The 15,734-nt window shown below is 36.0% G+C and overlaps 3 protein-coding genes across 10 annotated transcripts in view; 2 read left to right on the top strand and 1 right to left on the bottom strand.

Moving 5' to 3' along the window:
• The window catches only part of LOC129237260 (uncharacterized), a 44,805-nt gene extending 40,460 nt beyond the window's left edge, over nt 1-4,345 (top strand). For all 8 annotated transcript variants that reach the window (XM_054871882.1, XM_054871881.1, XM_054871880.1 and 5 more), the window contains 6 exons: nt 29-234; nt 353-545; nt 683-914; nt 992-1,882; nt 1,938-2,077; nt 2,149-4,345. In XM_054871882.1, coding sequence (XP_054727857.1) covers nt 29-234; nt 353-545; nt 683-914; nt 992-1,882; nt 1,938-2,077; nt 2,149-2,361 — 1,875 coding nt within the window. In that variant the 3' untranslated portion in view covers nt 2,362-4,345. The remainder of the gene's footprint in view (nt 1-28; nt 235-352; nt 546-682; nt 915-991; nt 1,883-1,937; nt 2,078-2,148) is intronic.
• A 2,854-nt stretch (nt 4,346-7,199) lies between these two features.
• LOC129237057 (oocyte zinc finger protein XlCOF6-like) lies at nt 7,200-9,667 on the top strand. Its single transcript, XM_054871454.1, has 7 exons — nt 7,200-7,677; nt 7,840-7,915; nt 7,993-8,361; nt 8,424-8,711; nt 8,788-9,051; nt 9,112-9,382; nt 9,460-9,667. Exons 1-7 carry the CDS (start codon nt 7,276-7,278, stop codon nt 9,665-9,667), a joined length of 1,878 nt encoding a protein of 625 aa, XP_054727429.1. The 5' UTR covers nt 7,200-7,275.
• LOC129237063 (putative zinc finger protein 286B) lies at nt 9,625-12,291 on the bottom strand. Its single transcript, XM_054871461.1, has 4 exons — nt 11,815-12,291; nt 11,573-11,744; nt 9,900-10,431; nt 9,625-9,850 (listed from the first exon to the last, which is right to left on the bottom strand). The coding sequence occupies exons 1-4, from the start codon at nt 12,205-12,207 to the stop codon at nt 9,736-9,738; spliced, it is 1,212 nt and encodes a 403-aa protein (XP_054727436.1). The 5' UTR covers nt 12,208-12,291; the 3' UTR covers nt 9,625-9,735.
• Nucleotides 12,292-15,734: the final 3,443 nt, after the last annotated feature.

The following is a 15,734-nucleotide window of genomic DNA, read 5'->3' as shown; positions in this document are numbered from 1 at the left end:
CTGCGCGTTCGTGTATTCTTTTTTTTAGACTGATTTATATGGGCAAAATATTTTGAATATTACTCATCCCGAAGATCAGAACATAATGAAACAACAGTTAATACCTACCGATCTGGAACAGCTTTTTGACATACAGACCGATGATGATTCAGCCAATTCAAGGCCTCGAACAAAAGAAGAGGAGGAATATATCGACAAACGATTGCGAGATGACAAACGGAATTTCACTGTTAGGTAAATTTTCAATGAAAATTCATATTTACAGCAATTATGTATGTAAGTACGTAAGAGCGTATGTACTCGTATTTATACGTACTCTACAAATCATCTAACGTAGTATTTGTATTCACAGATTAGCCCGGGCTGGTCCGCGTTCGGAACCCACTGCATATGAAATTGTCAACATCGAAGGAAACTTTAGGCGCAGTGATGCAGCTCCGCGAGGCATGAAAATAAACACATTTCCCTCCAATATGCAAATGATCCGACGCTCGCGCGGTCGCGATGATGCGATACCATTGCATACAATAAGTGGAAATGATATTGTAAGTAAATCTGTGGTTAATAAGTGCATATGAATGTGTGTACATATGTAATGAATATATGTAATCCTTGTGTAAAAGAACCGAACCTTATATGGCATTATTAAAAAAACTCCAAAATAACTTCTTTTGTGGGGCAGGTGTTAATTGCGACGGCGCGCATTATTCGATTACCTAAAGTGATAAACAGCGTCACGGCAGCCAATTCAATGGAGTACAAAACAAGACATTTAATCGATGGAAGTATTATTGACTGCGACCAAAGAATTGGTCTTGTAGCCGGTTATATGACAAACGAAGTGTGTGGATTGAGCCCGTTCACATTTATGCATCAGGATGATGTGCGGTGGGTGATAGTAGCCCTACGGCAAAGTAAGTACTCCACAAGAGTAAGTCCTACCATACCAATAAATGTATTCTTTTCTGTCTGCACCTTCCTATTAAAACAGTGTACGATTGTTATAATTCATCTGGCGAGTCCACCTACAGACTTATAACTCGCAATGGACATTTTATCTATCTGCGATCAAAAGGTTATCTGGAAGTCCATAAAGAAACAAAAAAAGTGCACTCATTCATTTGTATAAATACTCTTCTGGATGAGGAAGAAGGCAAACGACGGATTCAGGAGATGAAAAATAAGTTTTCTATGATTGTGAATACAAAAATTCCGCAGTCGTCCGTGGATGAACCCGCTTCGAAAAACCCCCAACAACTTGAAAAAGCGGTACTATGCCTTATACAAAATTTGCAAAAGTCGCCAGCTGCAGAAGATGAAGATGATGGGGACTCGTCGACAGAGAGCTATGGCAGCGAATATATGTCTCCAGATTTGGGTCCAACGACATCTGCGGCAGCTATGCATCGATATAGCACTACTTCGCCTCCAACTCTATACTCTTCAATACGCGCTGCGGCTTTTCACTTTGCCAAATCAACTAAAACTCCATCACTTGCTTTAGTGCCACCCGAAACTTCTTCCGTTAAAACATCTATATCTAAAAGCGTTAGTGTAGTTAATATCACTGCAGCGAAACACCTGCACGGCAATCAGCAACAAAAATCGACGGATTTGGATGATTGTGAATCAGGAGTGCATTATGATTCGCGGACTGAGTCGGACAGAGTTGGTTCACTTAGTGAAAGCTGTTCATGTCAAAGTATAAACGCAGACCGCTGTCAACACTGTCAAGCACTTGAAAGTCAATTGGCAAGCTCTTCACCGACACCCACCAGCGCAATTCTTACTACTGCAGCAGAAGGGTCGGGAAACAAACGTTGTGGCGAACCAATACCCTGTACAGAATTAAAGTTACCCAAAAGGCCTTTAAAAAGCACAGGTACCAAATAGTTTCTTTTGTAGTTTTTGTGTATATTAAAATTATCGATTTACAGAAATCGAGCATGTGCTTTCGAGCTCACTAGACCAATTAGGTAAAACTCTGGATGAACAACTTAACGCAGCAATTGAGTTACGCGACAAGAGTAGTAAATACGAGATGCCTAATTCAAGCCAAAGAATTGAAGAAATAATGGTAAACTGCATTAATGAACTGTTTTATGTGTCTGATTTCTAACTGTTTGTTTGCATGTTTTTTTATTAAAGGAGGAACACCAAATACAAAGCAAAATCTATGTAGATATTAAAAGTGAGTATGAGGTGCAAAAGCAGAATAAATGCATCGATGTAAGCACAACGAAGGGCAGCGCGCTGGTGACAACACTTACTCCATTAGAGTCGCATTGTAATCAGCAACTGACAAATCAAAAACAACAGCACCAATTGAGTGATGAGGATAATGATGGGCATAAGCGATAAAAGTGATCAATTAGCATAATCAAAACAGAAAAGCAGCAAAAATTAGTCTGGTTTGGTTCAGACTGGGCCGAAAGTAAAAGCGCATGCTAGGCGAAATGCATAACTGTATCAAGTTTGTCGCTTACGATAACGCGCTTTTCGCACGGACAGGCCATTTTGGTCAGCAAGAACTTTCATTAATCAAGGGACTAGGGGATAAATTAAGCGCAAAGGAAATGATTTTCTTCAGGCTTCGAAGCTGGTCGGCATACGATTGCCAACTACCTCATTTATATGAAAAATAGTTTTTATATTTTAGTTAAACTGAGTAGCATATGTACATATATATTAAAGGGGAACGTTTGTGGGTGCCATATCGATTACGCTTTTTGCGTATCTCACTATGGCGTATGAGTGATTTTTCATTTTGCCGTTAGATATCTAGTATACGCGCACATGAATGTACGTATGTCACTGTGTATATATGTATAACGGTATTTACAAGTGCATATGTACTTGAACATAAATACACATGTAATGTAAGTATGCATGTATAAACACATACATCCATACGTGCATATGTTTGTATATTGAATAAGTAATAATAGGTTTCTTATAGGGAAAAGTATTTATGAAAAAAATAAATGTGTGTATGTAAGTTGAATTTATTATTAACACACTAATTCAAAAGGAGAAATTACAAATCTATACATATGTATGTATATATACACACAGGTACAGGTATAGATTACAGTTGGTATTTAAATATTGGTTCCCAACTGAAACCCATTTTATAGCGTACGTGTGTATATATACAAGTCCATACATGCATATAAACGATGAACGTAAAATTTGCTTGAACGCCTGAACAATTATTCGATTTTATAACCGTACATACAGGCATACACATACGAGTATGTACCCATGTCTATATCGATATACAACTTTTGTAAAAGCGTCATATTCGCTTGTATAGCATAGGCATACATACATGTATGTATGTATAATGTATGTGTATATATTATATAATATGTAAATTTTTTTAGTACTAATAAGTAATTTATCTTCGATTAAAAATATTAATTAGTAGCAACAACGAAAAATGTTGTAGGTATTTATTAGCGTAAATAAATATTAAAACGACACAAAGACTGTTCAAACTATATGTATAAGTAAATAAGTTAATTAATACATATTATATATGATATAATAAATTGTTGTGTGAATGAGCGTAACTGATTTGAATGAAATATGTACAATGTGTATTATTATTGTGTTATACGTACGCATGTATGTATGTATGGTTACATATTTGTAAGGAAATATATATGTATGTGTGTATCTACATGTATGGATACACAATAAAATGTGAATACGAACGTATACGTGTATATGGACGAGTATATGCACAAGTGCGTGCATATGGAAATGCGCGTGCGAGTATAAATAAGTACACATCTACACACACCTATGTATGTACATTGATATGTGAGAAGTGGCTTTGAAAAACTTAATGTTATCGAATGTTGGATGTTGAATGTTTTGCATTTGTTTTAAATTTGGAAAGTGCAACTGTAAACTATTTGTTACTATTTACACACCCACATCCATATAAGAGTAACTTACTATGTACTATTTACTGTAGATTAGCAAAAATAAAAGAAAAGATTGTTAAAAATAAATTCTAATTTCATGCAAAGATTCAGAGTGTCTAATAAAATGGGTTCATATGTAGCGGTCGACACTCGGCAGGCAATGACAGCCTCCGCAAAAGCTCATGATAAAAAAACATTGGCCGTTCAGGGTCGACTTGAAACTGTAGGTCCCCAATTTGGAAAAAAACGTCCACACGCACACCACCAATAGGAGGAGGAGGAGCTCGGCCAAACACCCAAAAATGGGTGTATACTGTATATGTATGCTTGATTGGACAATACAAGTTTAAAAACTGTAGGTTGTTTTAGAACCTAAGCCAAAGGTTTAGAAAACGACTTGAGAAAAATTTCTTCGAAAGAGTATCACTCAAAAAAGGCTTCTGTTATTTCATTGTATTCTACGCCACTTCTATTATTTTTTCTCCTATGTAAAAAGTAATTTATAAGGGGTATCAATTTAGAGGTGTCGGATTTGAAATAGAAATAAAATAACGAAAATTCAAATTGACTGAGCACTTTTTACTTTTAGTAGACGAGTTGTACATAATATGATAATGCCCGCTCGCCCTTTGGGAACTCATACGCAATATTCTTATGGTCTCCCTCTTAAGGGTGGGGGGGGGGGTAGGGTCACAAAATCGAAATTTTTTTTCTTCACTCATCTTATAGTAAATCATTTCAAGAATGTTGTGTCAAAATTTTAAGTGGATCGGAGCAGAACTCTCAAAGTTATAGCCTTTATAGGCACTCTACCTCGAATGCGGAGCATCGATAATTTTTCAGAGTCATTTTTTCAAACGCGTTTTTCTCGAAACGACTTCTTAAAAGTCGGTGCCAATCACAGCTCCGAAACTATTCAACCGATTCTTTTCAAATTTGGCACACGTTTTCTAAATCAAAAATACTTCACCCGCCCCCCCCCCCCCCCCCACTGTTTTTTTTTTATTTTTTTTTTTTAAGGTTGTTTTTCACTTACAAATATGGCGACATTTTTCGCCAAAAATGTTCGTTTTACGTTTTTTTGCCACCAAAACTACAAAAATGAAAAAAAAAAATTTTATTAATGGGGGGGAGGGGGGAGCATTACGTCATACTTTAACTGAAAAATTCGACTTTTTTAGTTTCAGATGATTGTCCGACGAATGCCGATTAGCACCGCAGAGCACCTCTCGAAAAACATATCTCCAAAAAAACTCTGTCATGGGCTTATTTGTCAATATTTTATTATTAATATTTTTTAAAAACTTATTGAAAAGATGTACAATAACATGCAACTGATTTTATTAAAGTATCTTAAGCCATATTTCTGTAAAAAATTAAAAAAAAAAAGTGTTTTTTTTAGCGCTAAACCCTACCACCCCCTTAAAAAGGCTATATGTTAAATTTCACACACATTTATTGTTATTAATGTTAATATGCATAAGTCTCATAAAAAAAATATATGTATATATAGACGGCCGTAGCCGAATGGGTTGGTGCGTGACTACCAAAATGAAGAAAAAGTTTGAAAAGCTGCAGATGGTTTTTTAAAAGGAGCTTTTTCATCTCAGAAATACACTCGGAGGTTTACCATTTTCCGGCGAGGGTCGACCGCTAATTAATACGTCGCCTCTGGGAACAATTATAGCACAGAGGGTTGTCGAGGGGAGCTCTCGTGCCAACGGAAAATAATGGTTTTCGGAGATCGGCAGCGGCACTTTGCTTTGTTACGCTAAATATTTTTGTTAATACCTATTCACGAGCCTTTTTAGCTTTTCCACCGTACAGGCTCTCGCTAACCGATTTATGTTGCATGTTGTTCGAGGTGCGTAATAAAATTGTCAGTATTGCAGCACTTACAAACGTCCAGTAATGCTTTTCGGCTTATCACATCGACTAAGTCGAATGGTCAGCACAACACATTCGACGTCTTCTTCGAATTACAAGTCTGTGTGTCGCGAAATATAGTACCGGAGGGGAATTAATTCAAAGAGCTCAAAGCTATAGTAAAGCTCTGACTATTCAGCTGTGAACTCAATTTCCTCTTACCCTTTAGCTATTTCTTCTAAAATTAATAGTTTGAGGTGTATCACACATTTGAACCTATAAAGTTCTTAAACGTTACGTTCGAATCTTTCGGTTTATTTTGCAGGTATGATTTGACGTTATTTTAAATCAAGTGTCATAAGTACTATGTACAGCATACAGAATATGGCGCTTCCGAAGACCCAAGGCGAATTTATTACAGGTGACAACAAACACATATAAGTAAAACCCTACATGCATTTGTTGTTGCGTTTGGTGGAAGCATCACGTCAAAATCAGCAAGCAAATGTAAACATACGAATGTAAACATACCAATACATTCAAACAAAGCATATCATTTTGACGTAAGCCATGCCTACGGCGAAAAATTCAGCTGGGTGAATGCTGTCACCTTATTAAATCCACCTTGCGAAGACCGCTACCAGCAAACGTTGATGAAATCTGCGGCTACTTTATTTTTCGCGATTTTGACAACCGATAACATCAGTGCCGCGAATAAACAAATAAATGGAAGAGAAGTTACAAGTTTAAAAACATTCAGTGAATGGTTTGGTGAAAATTTTGATTCCTAAACAAAGTACTGAAAACAACGTGGAGCGTGTTAATTTGTAAAAGCAACAAGAAATCACGACTTCCGAATTCGCTGCGTCGAAATAGCTCATGAATAAACAAATAAAAGGAAGGAAAATTACTTGATTGTGAAGAGGAAGAGTAGGTGAAAACAATGGAAACAACTAAACACAAGATTTTATGCACACACACACATTTTCTTGCCACGGCGTCCTCCGCATAAAAACGCAAAAAAACTGCATTTGTAGACATTATATCAATTTGTGCTTTCACACTTTAACACGCGGCACTTCGTTTTCATTAGTTTATATAGTTTAAATTTTACAAATCACAATATGACCAAGCCACTTACTGAATTTTTCGAATTTTCACAACTTTTCTAATTCTTTTGTTTGTTTTGTTCATCTGTTTTGTATTGGAAAGGAGCTTGGCGTCAGACTTGTCAAAATCGCGAAAAATAAAATAACTGTTTTGGCAAGACAGCACCTTCAAAATTCAGTTCGCCGTGCTCTTGTACCGTGACCACCTTTAATAGATTTGCCTAGCTTTTCTGAAATCATCAGCTAATCTTATCAAATATATCGATAGTTTTACACATCTTTAGGCAACTTGACTGTTGTTTTTCACAACACAATTTTTATATTTTATATATTAGCCCAGTACATATTTGGCCGCAATTACGAAGATGGATATAGTACCGACTTGTCGGGCATGCTTGAAAACGTCATTATCTTATATAGATCTCGAGACTCCTTTCGAGCAAAAAGTTTTCGGAATTCGACTGGACAATCAAACAAATGCATTTACTACATATATGGATTGCTTTCGAGCTTGCACTCAACTGCTAGCGACTGATCGAGAAGAACAAATGCCTCAAAGTCTTTGTGAACAGTGTGGATTTGAATTAGGTATTGCTTGGAACTTTCTGCAGAAAGCTATACAGACAGACAAAGTGTTGAAAACCTTCATAGGAAGCCGAAAATTAAAAGAACATATAAAGGCTGTGCAAATTGGTGACGATAACGAATATCATACTGAAATTGCAATTGTTTCAGATGAAAATACTTTCACTGCCGACAAAGTAGAGGTAAGCACAATTTTATTACCTATCACAAACCGTGATTTCCCCTCCTTAGTGCCCCAGTGTATTATTTTATATTGACAATTATACTTGGGGTAAATGGAGAGAACATCATCATACGCATGTTATCAATAAAATATTTAAACCACAATTTAAATTTTCTAACAGGAAAATAGCGAATCCTTTTCCGATAACGAGGGCGTTACAAAGGAGAATGTGATCGTTGACGAATCCGAAAATGAAGGTATTTATGTGCATATATCTTTTAATTAAAATGATTAATTCTACAATAATTTGTTTTCAACGTTTTTACTTTATTAGATGAAATGGTGTTTTGTTTGACATGTAGCTCCTATTTTAATTCTAAATTTGAACACAGTCATATTAGTACCCCTGGTACCTGCATAAAAATAATTGATGAAACCCAATTGAACACAAGCTTTAGCACCGATCTTTTACGAAGTGATAAAAAGAAGGACGAAGATCCATATGCAGCTAATAATAACGGTTCCCCAAATATAGAATACTGCATCTTGGAAGTAAGAGACGTTTCTGTGGAAAATAATAGTAAAACTAATGAAAGCTCTGAAGAATGTGATGAAGATGTTAAAAAGGTCTTGAAAGAAGATAGTATTGACAGCGTAATATCTAAGGAAATAGATGGAAGTTGTGATAAAATAATTGATAAAAGTATTACATTTATATATAGAATTTATACATAAATCTACCAATAGACTTTTTATATCACATAGATTCGAGCTCTGTTTTCTACTGCTCAACTTGCTTTCAATCGTTTGAAACACGTCGTGGTCTTTTACTTCATACGCGCACTCACTCGACCATTGATGGTAAAGAACTCGTCTGCAAAATTTGCAACAAAAAAGTCAATAAGGAGGAGACGATGCGTAAACACATAAAAAATACACATTCAACTATTATACAGTGCACTGAATGCAGCTATCGATGTCCGGAGCTCAAAATGTCAGACCACATACGTCGTTATCACGCCAAATCGAAGAACTTTGCTTGCAACATTTGCGGTGAGTGTGTATCTGTTTTGACTTTGTTTAAAAATGAAACATTCGAATTAAAAAAAATTTGTTTACTCATAATTAGACAAAATGTTCGTCTGCCAAAGTTTATTGAACACTCATCATAAGTATCATCAACGCAAAGAGGCAAATATTAAATCCGATGCCTGTGAAATTTGTGGCAAGCGATTCTCCACGCAGCATTACCTGCGTCTACATGTAGAAGTACATCGTAACGAACGACAACTTCACCAATGTGACTACTGTGATAAGATCTATGTTAGCAAAATTGCTCTTGAAAATCACATCCGCCTTCATAAAGGCGAAACAATAAACTGCGATCAGTGTGGTTTGTATCCCCATACAAAATTTTGGGTTACTCTTCAATAAAATATTTTGAATTTTTCAGGAAAGCAATTTGTACGTCAATATGAATTGAATGTGCACATGCGTTTCCATACACGTGACTATCCGTTTAAATGCGATGTTTGCGGGAAAAAATTCGCAATAAAGGGGCACTTACGTACGCATATGTGGAGGCATCAGGGACTGAAGTTGCAATGTGAGGAATGTGGAAAGCTGTTCACTTCGACCAAGGCATTGCAGGAACATTCATTTGTCCACAGCGAAATGCCATTTCCTTGCAGTTATTGTGGACGCGGCTACCCCTCAAAACAAAAGTGAGTTAAAATGATTACAGAGATGATTTCGTTAATTCTAGGTTCAATAATTTACACCAATTCAAATTTAAATTTAGGTTTAAAGTCCATCTTAAAATGACGCATCTCATCGAGCTTACTGAGGAGGAACTGCTAAAAGTAACAAAATCGCAACCGCCAAAGCCTTTGCAGCGAAAAAAACTTACTTTAGTACAAGCGGATAGTGTTATGAAAGAGATAGAGGTAAAAGATAGCGGTGGGGAAACTGTAAACGAAGGAGAAGAAATATTGGTCGAACTTTATTGACACTTATCTTTTATAATAAAATAATAATTTATTTAATATTAATAAGGCTTCGTTAATGTATTACGTGATTACATCTCCATAACACGCCCTCGGTAAATATTTTTTGTTTTTACTTTCAGAATAAGTTGATCAATTTCCTCAATATCTCCCACTTTGTGGACTCCACTAATATGGCGACGCATTCTGAAAGTAAATAGTTAGTACACTAAACCAAAAATGATTCCAACCATACTTCGATTTTTTTACAAAGCCCTTGTCGCATATAGAACACCGGAGTGGTAAGCCTGTATGCTCTTTACGATGTTGCAGCATTGTTGATTGATGAGCGTACTCTTTTCCACACAAGTTACATTTATACCGATGACCTTCATGGTGTCGCACGTGCTTATTTAGAACGTGAACATACCTAAAGCCTTTGTTACATTTCGGACATTTGTACGGTAGTTCACCAGAATGACTCCTTAGGTGAATTTGAAGATCGACGGATCTTGCGTACTGCTTTGAACAAACGGTGCATTCGAACGGAAGGCCAATATGTGTTTGTTTATGAAGCTTCAAACTACCGTTGTAGAAGAAACATTTCCCACACTCGTCACATTTGAATTTGGGTTCTCGATTTTTTTCATGAGTTTTAGAATGATTTTGGTATGCACGTTGTGTAAAAAATTTTCGTTGACACTGTTCGCAACTTATGGTCCTCTCTCTATTCTCTTCAGTGGTATACTCGTGCCTTTTCAATCTGACAGCGTCATTAAAGGTAGAAGCTGATTGCAAAACAAAATAAATAAGTTACGTATCTGCTATACTGATATATACACTTTTATATCACTAGCGGTTGACTGAAAATGCTCTAGGTTCCGAATTTTTGTTAGTAAAATAATGCGTTTTTGGAACAACTTTTATTCCAATATTATAGGCAGACTTGAAACTCAACGAAATTAATGACTTTTGAATTAAAATTAATTGTAACAGCAACCATAGGACCTTGGACTTTTTTTATTTGAAAGCACTACCCTTACAGTAGCCGATACGATGAACCTAATTTTCCTGCGAGTTGATGTGCTTGGTTTTTTTTTTTTGCACACTTCCATTTTGACGCACTGCTCGACCACGAGACTACGTATTCAATATAGATTTAGTTTCACAAATTGTACGAAAGGCGATTCTCTTCAAATGAATTTAAAATGCAATTGTCTTGCAGGAAGGTGAGTTGACATATTTTAAAATTACACAACGTTGCTTAAGCGTATATCCTATTTCGCCTACGTGCGCCTAACTTATTGTCTTAATACCAATGTATTTTAACTGACACATTTCACCCACCATATGAACAATTCGTTTATGTAAATAGGGCCTCTCAGTAGTTCACATAAACGAGCGAGTACTGTATTAGACGAAAATTCTTTGGGTAAATATGACAACTTTTACCTAAGTAATAAATGTCTGAATTTTGAAATATTTTCGTTTATAAGTCCCCAACTAATAAACATTTTTAATTTAAGCGGATAAGAGCCAAAAAATTGCATTTAATACAATCCTCGTATTAAAATTGGATAAGCTAATGTGTACTTAAGTTTTTCTCCGTGTTAATTGGAGCGATAGTCGCTTAAGCGATTTGCCCGGTTATAATCCTTAAAACACTCAGCTTTGGGTAACAATGTCTATTAAAGTATTATACTTTAAAAAAATTCAGTAAAATATATAAAAATATTACTAGGCATGCGTGTATAAATTAATCCTTTAGATCGTTTTAAAACATAAACTTACGGCATGCGTAGCAAAGTATCATATTTCTGCAATATTTGCAAATTAAAGCTTCAGACTCATCACAGTTTGCATTACTAATGCACTTTGTTTCTCTACTTCCTTTCTATTGTATTTTTTGTGATGTTTATGATAACTCACTTTCTGTTGTAGTTTCAATTTTTGAAAATAAATCATTTTCCGATTCCGAGATGTCGCTGTTTCCATCTTTTTCTGAACTTAATGTAGACTGCTGAGTTTCTGGTGAATTGTTCAAGTTTTTTGAATTACGAAATCCTCTTTGTTTCTCAATTATATCCTCAACATCTAAATTCTTTACGCAGCAAAAAATTAACACATATATTTATGTTTCTTAAGAAAAGTGGCAAACATAATCTACACACCTCTTGATATGATATCTCTTCGACGGAACCAACGCTGTGGCTAGAGGAGCCACACATTTGCATATTTACCAACTCAAATTCTGCTAACTGACTCTCGGAACTAGCAACATTTTTTTGTGAGAGAATACATAATTCTTGATCAGATTTTTGTGCTTTCCTTATAAATCTGAATGCATCTATTAACTCATGGTAACAGTCCTGGCACAAGTAGTGCATATTCGTTATGCGAGATGACATATAGCTTGTCTTTTTCACATCGATTTGCGTACATATTTGAAAGCATTCCGAAAGAGTTAATGGTTCACTAATATCGTCCAACGACATATACAAATCGCAAAGCTCTTTGGAATCCTTTTGTAATAAGCAGGCTCGACAGGTATTTATTATCGACATGCTTCTCACAAATTTATAAACAAATGGAAATCAAGGCGAATTCATATTGGCAGACATTTCCGAAATTAGAAATGCCAGACAGAATTGCGCAAGGCGGACTTATTACAGATGGCATTCGCCCAGCTGATTTTTTCGCCGTAGATATGAATAACATCTAAATTATTTGTTTTGTTTACATCTGTGTGTTTACTTTGCCATTTGTGTACATTGAGAATATATTGTGGGGGAATAAAACCCCACATGTGCTTTTTATTTATATTAACACTCTTTATTTGCGATGTATAATTCAAGAATAAAATTTTAGGCTGGAATTTAGAACAATGCCTATTTTGGAATTTCTGGCAAACTATAATGTTTTTTTTAATGAAACTTGGTGGAGATGTTAGTGAGGTGTTAAGGAACACTCTTTATAACTTTAAATTAATCGGGAAATAATAATTTTTTAATTATTTACATTCAAAATGCCCTTGGGAACATCACTATAATTTGCCACATTACACTCTATATTTTTTAACATTTCACTATAAATCACCAAGTATACACTCACACGCGTGTTTTTACCGATTTTTATGCTAATATTCTAATTATATCTATTAAAATTAAATGCAAATACATTTGCCTATTCAATCACATTCCAATTTTAAGCGCGAATAAGAAGAAGATTGGAATTACAACAGTATGGTGTTGCCGGATGCCTGCAAATGAAAACAAAAATTAAGTACTTGTGTTTAGTGTTAATGATGGGAATGGGGGTTATTGTGCCTGCTTACTACATACACGCATATGACGTTTTAATTTTGGGTTCAATGGTTTTAACACGGAAAGGAGTTTTACGCAAAAATACTGTGCATTGCGTAGCCGGAGTTGGACTGATGAGGGTTATTTTTTTGAAGCGCGGCCGAAGGCCGCCCACGCGAAAAGGAGTTCTACGCAAAAATACTGTGGATTGCGTAGCCGGAGTTGGACTGATGAGGGTTATTTTTTTGAAGTGCGGCCGAAGGCCACCCACGCGAAAAGGAGTTCTACGCAAAAATACTGTGGATTGCGTAGCCGGAGTTGGACTGATGAGGGTTATTTTTTTGAAGTGTGGCTGAAGGCCGCCCACGCGAAAAGGAGTTCTACGCAAAAATACTGTGGATTGCGTAGCCGGAGTTGGACTGATGAGGGTTATTTTTTTGAAGTGTGGCTGAAGGCCGCCCACGCGAAAAGGAGTTCTACGCAAAAATACTGTGGATTGCGTAGCCGGAGTTGGACTGATGAGGGTTATTTTTTTGAAGTGCGGCCGAAGGCCGCCCACGCGAAAAGGAGTTCTACGCAAAAATACTGTGGATTGCGTAGCCGGAGTTGGACTGATGAGGGTTATTTTTTTGAAGCGCGGCCGAAGGCCGCCTACGCGATAAAGAGTTCCACGCAAAAATACTGTGTTAATTAATTTAATTTAATTTTAATTACTTTATTATTTTTTGTGATACGCTTAATATCATTGTTTTTAAGTTTAAATGAGTTGTATGTTTTTATTTTCAAATTTATTTCTCAACTTTAAATTACAGCAAATACTGCAGTTTTACAATGAACCTTCCACTGAACATCCCTGCGTGCGAACTTCGTTTTCATTTCAGGTGTATGGCAACACCAACTTTTCGCTAAATTATAGAACTTTAACATTAAATTACTTAAAAACTATAAGCGTCCGGCAGGTTCTGTTTTCAGTTTTAAGATGGGGATACACTCCTCTATCACCCCCTTTTTACCGTTTTTTCCAAAGCGATAGGCATTATACTAAATTCTAGCCAAATTTTATACTTCTAAAGGAACTCTATTTTTATATGTCTTGTCGTTTCCAAGAACGCTTCTAGAATATTATCTATGTCTAGAATGATCTCTTTCGTAGAGTCAATAACGACGTTAAATTAAATTGAATAATGAATTCAGTGTGGCCAAAAGCATCGGTATAGATGTGTTCCCGTACGACTGCTGTGTTCCCACAGTATAATTTATGATTCAAATAATATCTAAAGCGAAATATTACAAAAAAAAAATAAAAATAAAAGTGTATCGAGTTTGAAAAGAGTTAAGCGTGTTAAAGGATCCTTTTTAGGTGTTCCCACGACAGTCGGTTCTACGTAGCCGAAACGACTCGGATTTATATCCGGCCAAGGACTGTGACTTCAGCAGTATTCCTCGTATATGAATGGGAAATGTTTATGCTGCTCCAACAACAACCCTTGAGTAAACGAATCTTATTCTAATATCTTGTTTCACATTTTACTTGTATACAATGAAATTGTTACAAATCAGCTGGTGCGAAAAAACCTAATTAATATACGACATATGAGGTTTCTTTATTTTCAGTTGAAAATATTGTTTGAATAATGAGGCAGAATGATATATAAATGAGTATGAAAATGAAGATCTACGAGTATATGCCAAGTCAGTGTCGCTGCTACTTGGAACTTAAAAGTCAAAATAGGTTTTTTTTTAGAAAAACGTAACAATATGGCTACAGAACATTTATCTACAACAGAATACATGTAAATATTGTTCATGCTCTACCGAAGTCACGTTGTAGGAATTCGCTTTTGAATGAACGGCGCTGTTTTGAGCGATGCCTGCACAGAAAATAAACAAACCTTTGTGCGAGTTACTTATTAGTCAATATTTATAATACATATTTTCAGATTAAGCATAATAATAAAAATGAAGTGTCGAGTGTTAAATTGCCAAAGCACAAATGATAATAAAGCCTCCAAATTAAGTTTTTTTGCTTTTCCTATGGATGACACAGTGGCGAGAAAGTGGGTAGAGTTCTGCCGGCAAAAAAAGCCATTTAACTTAATCTCGAGCGTAATTTGTATGAAGCATTTTACGGACAACGACTATCAAAATCTTTACCAGTACAACATGGGCAAGTACATTTCGCAATATTTAATTCAATAACGTTTTAACTAGAAACTTTAGGGTTTGCGAAATATCGCTTACTTAAACGCGGAGCTGTGCCAACAATTTTTAAATGCGTTGAGCCAGCAGCAGAGCCGCAGACGCAAGAAAAAAATTTCGACGAGCTTGAACAGCCGGAAGGTAGTTAAATTGTTGCATTTCAAAAACAATCTTTGGTAATTATACAGAAGAGCGGCCCTTCAGAAAATCAATATTTTTGTAAAATTTTTTCAATGATATCAATAAAATGTATTGTAAAAGAGTGTTTAAGATCGGGGGAACTATACTTTTATGTAGGATTTACTGTTAATATGAATATCAAATCCGGCGGGCGACACAACAAGAATTACCGCTTGAACATTATATAAGTGTTTTGAAATGTTGTCCAACTCCGGCTACGCAATCCACAGTATTTTTGCGTAAAACTCCTTTTCGCGTGGGCGGCCTTCGGCCGCGCTTCAAAAAAATAACCCTCATCAGTCCAACTCCGGCTACGCAATCCACAGTATTTTTGCGTAGAACTCCTTTTCGCGTGGGCGGCCTTCGGCCGCGCTTCAAAAAAATAACCCTCATCAGTCCAACTCCGGCTA

The sequence above is a fragment of the Anastrepha obliqua genome, chromosome 2 (assembly GCF_027943255.1).
Source record: "Anastrepha obliqua isolate idAnaObli1 chromosome 2, idAnaObli1_1.0, whole genome shotgun sequence".
Lineage (NCBI taxonomy): Eukaryota > Metazoa > Arthropoda > Insecta > Diptera > Tephritidae > Anastrepha > Anastrepha obliqua.
Note: the sequence above shows the minus strand (reverse complement) of the source record. Positions and strands in the feature narration are given on the sequence as shown.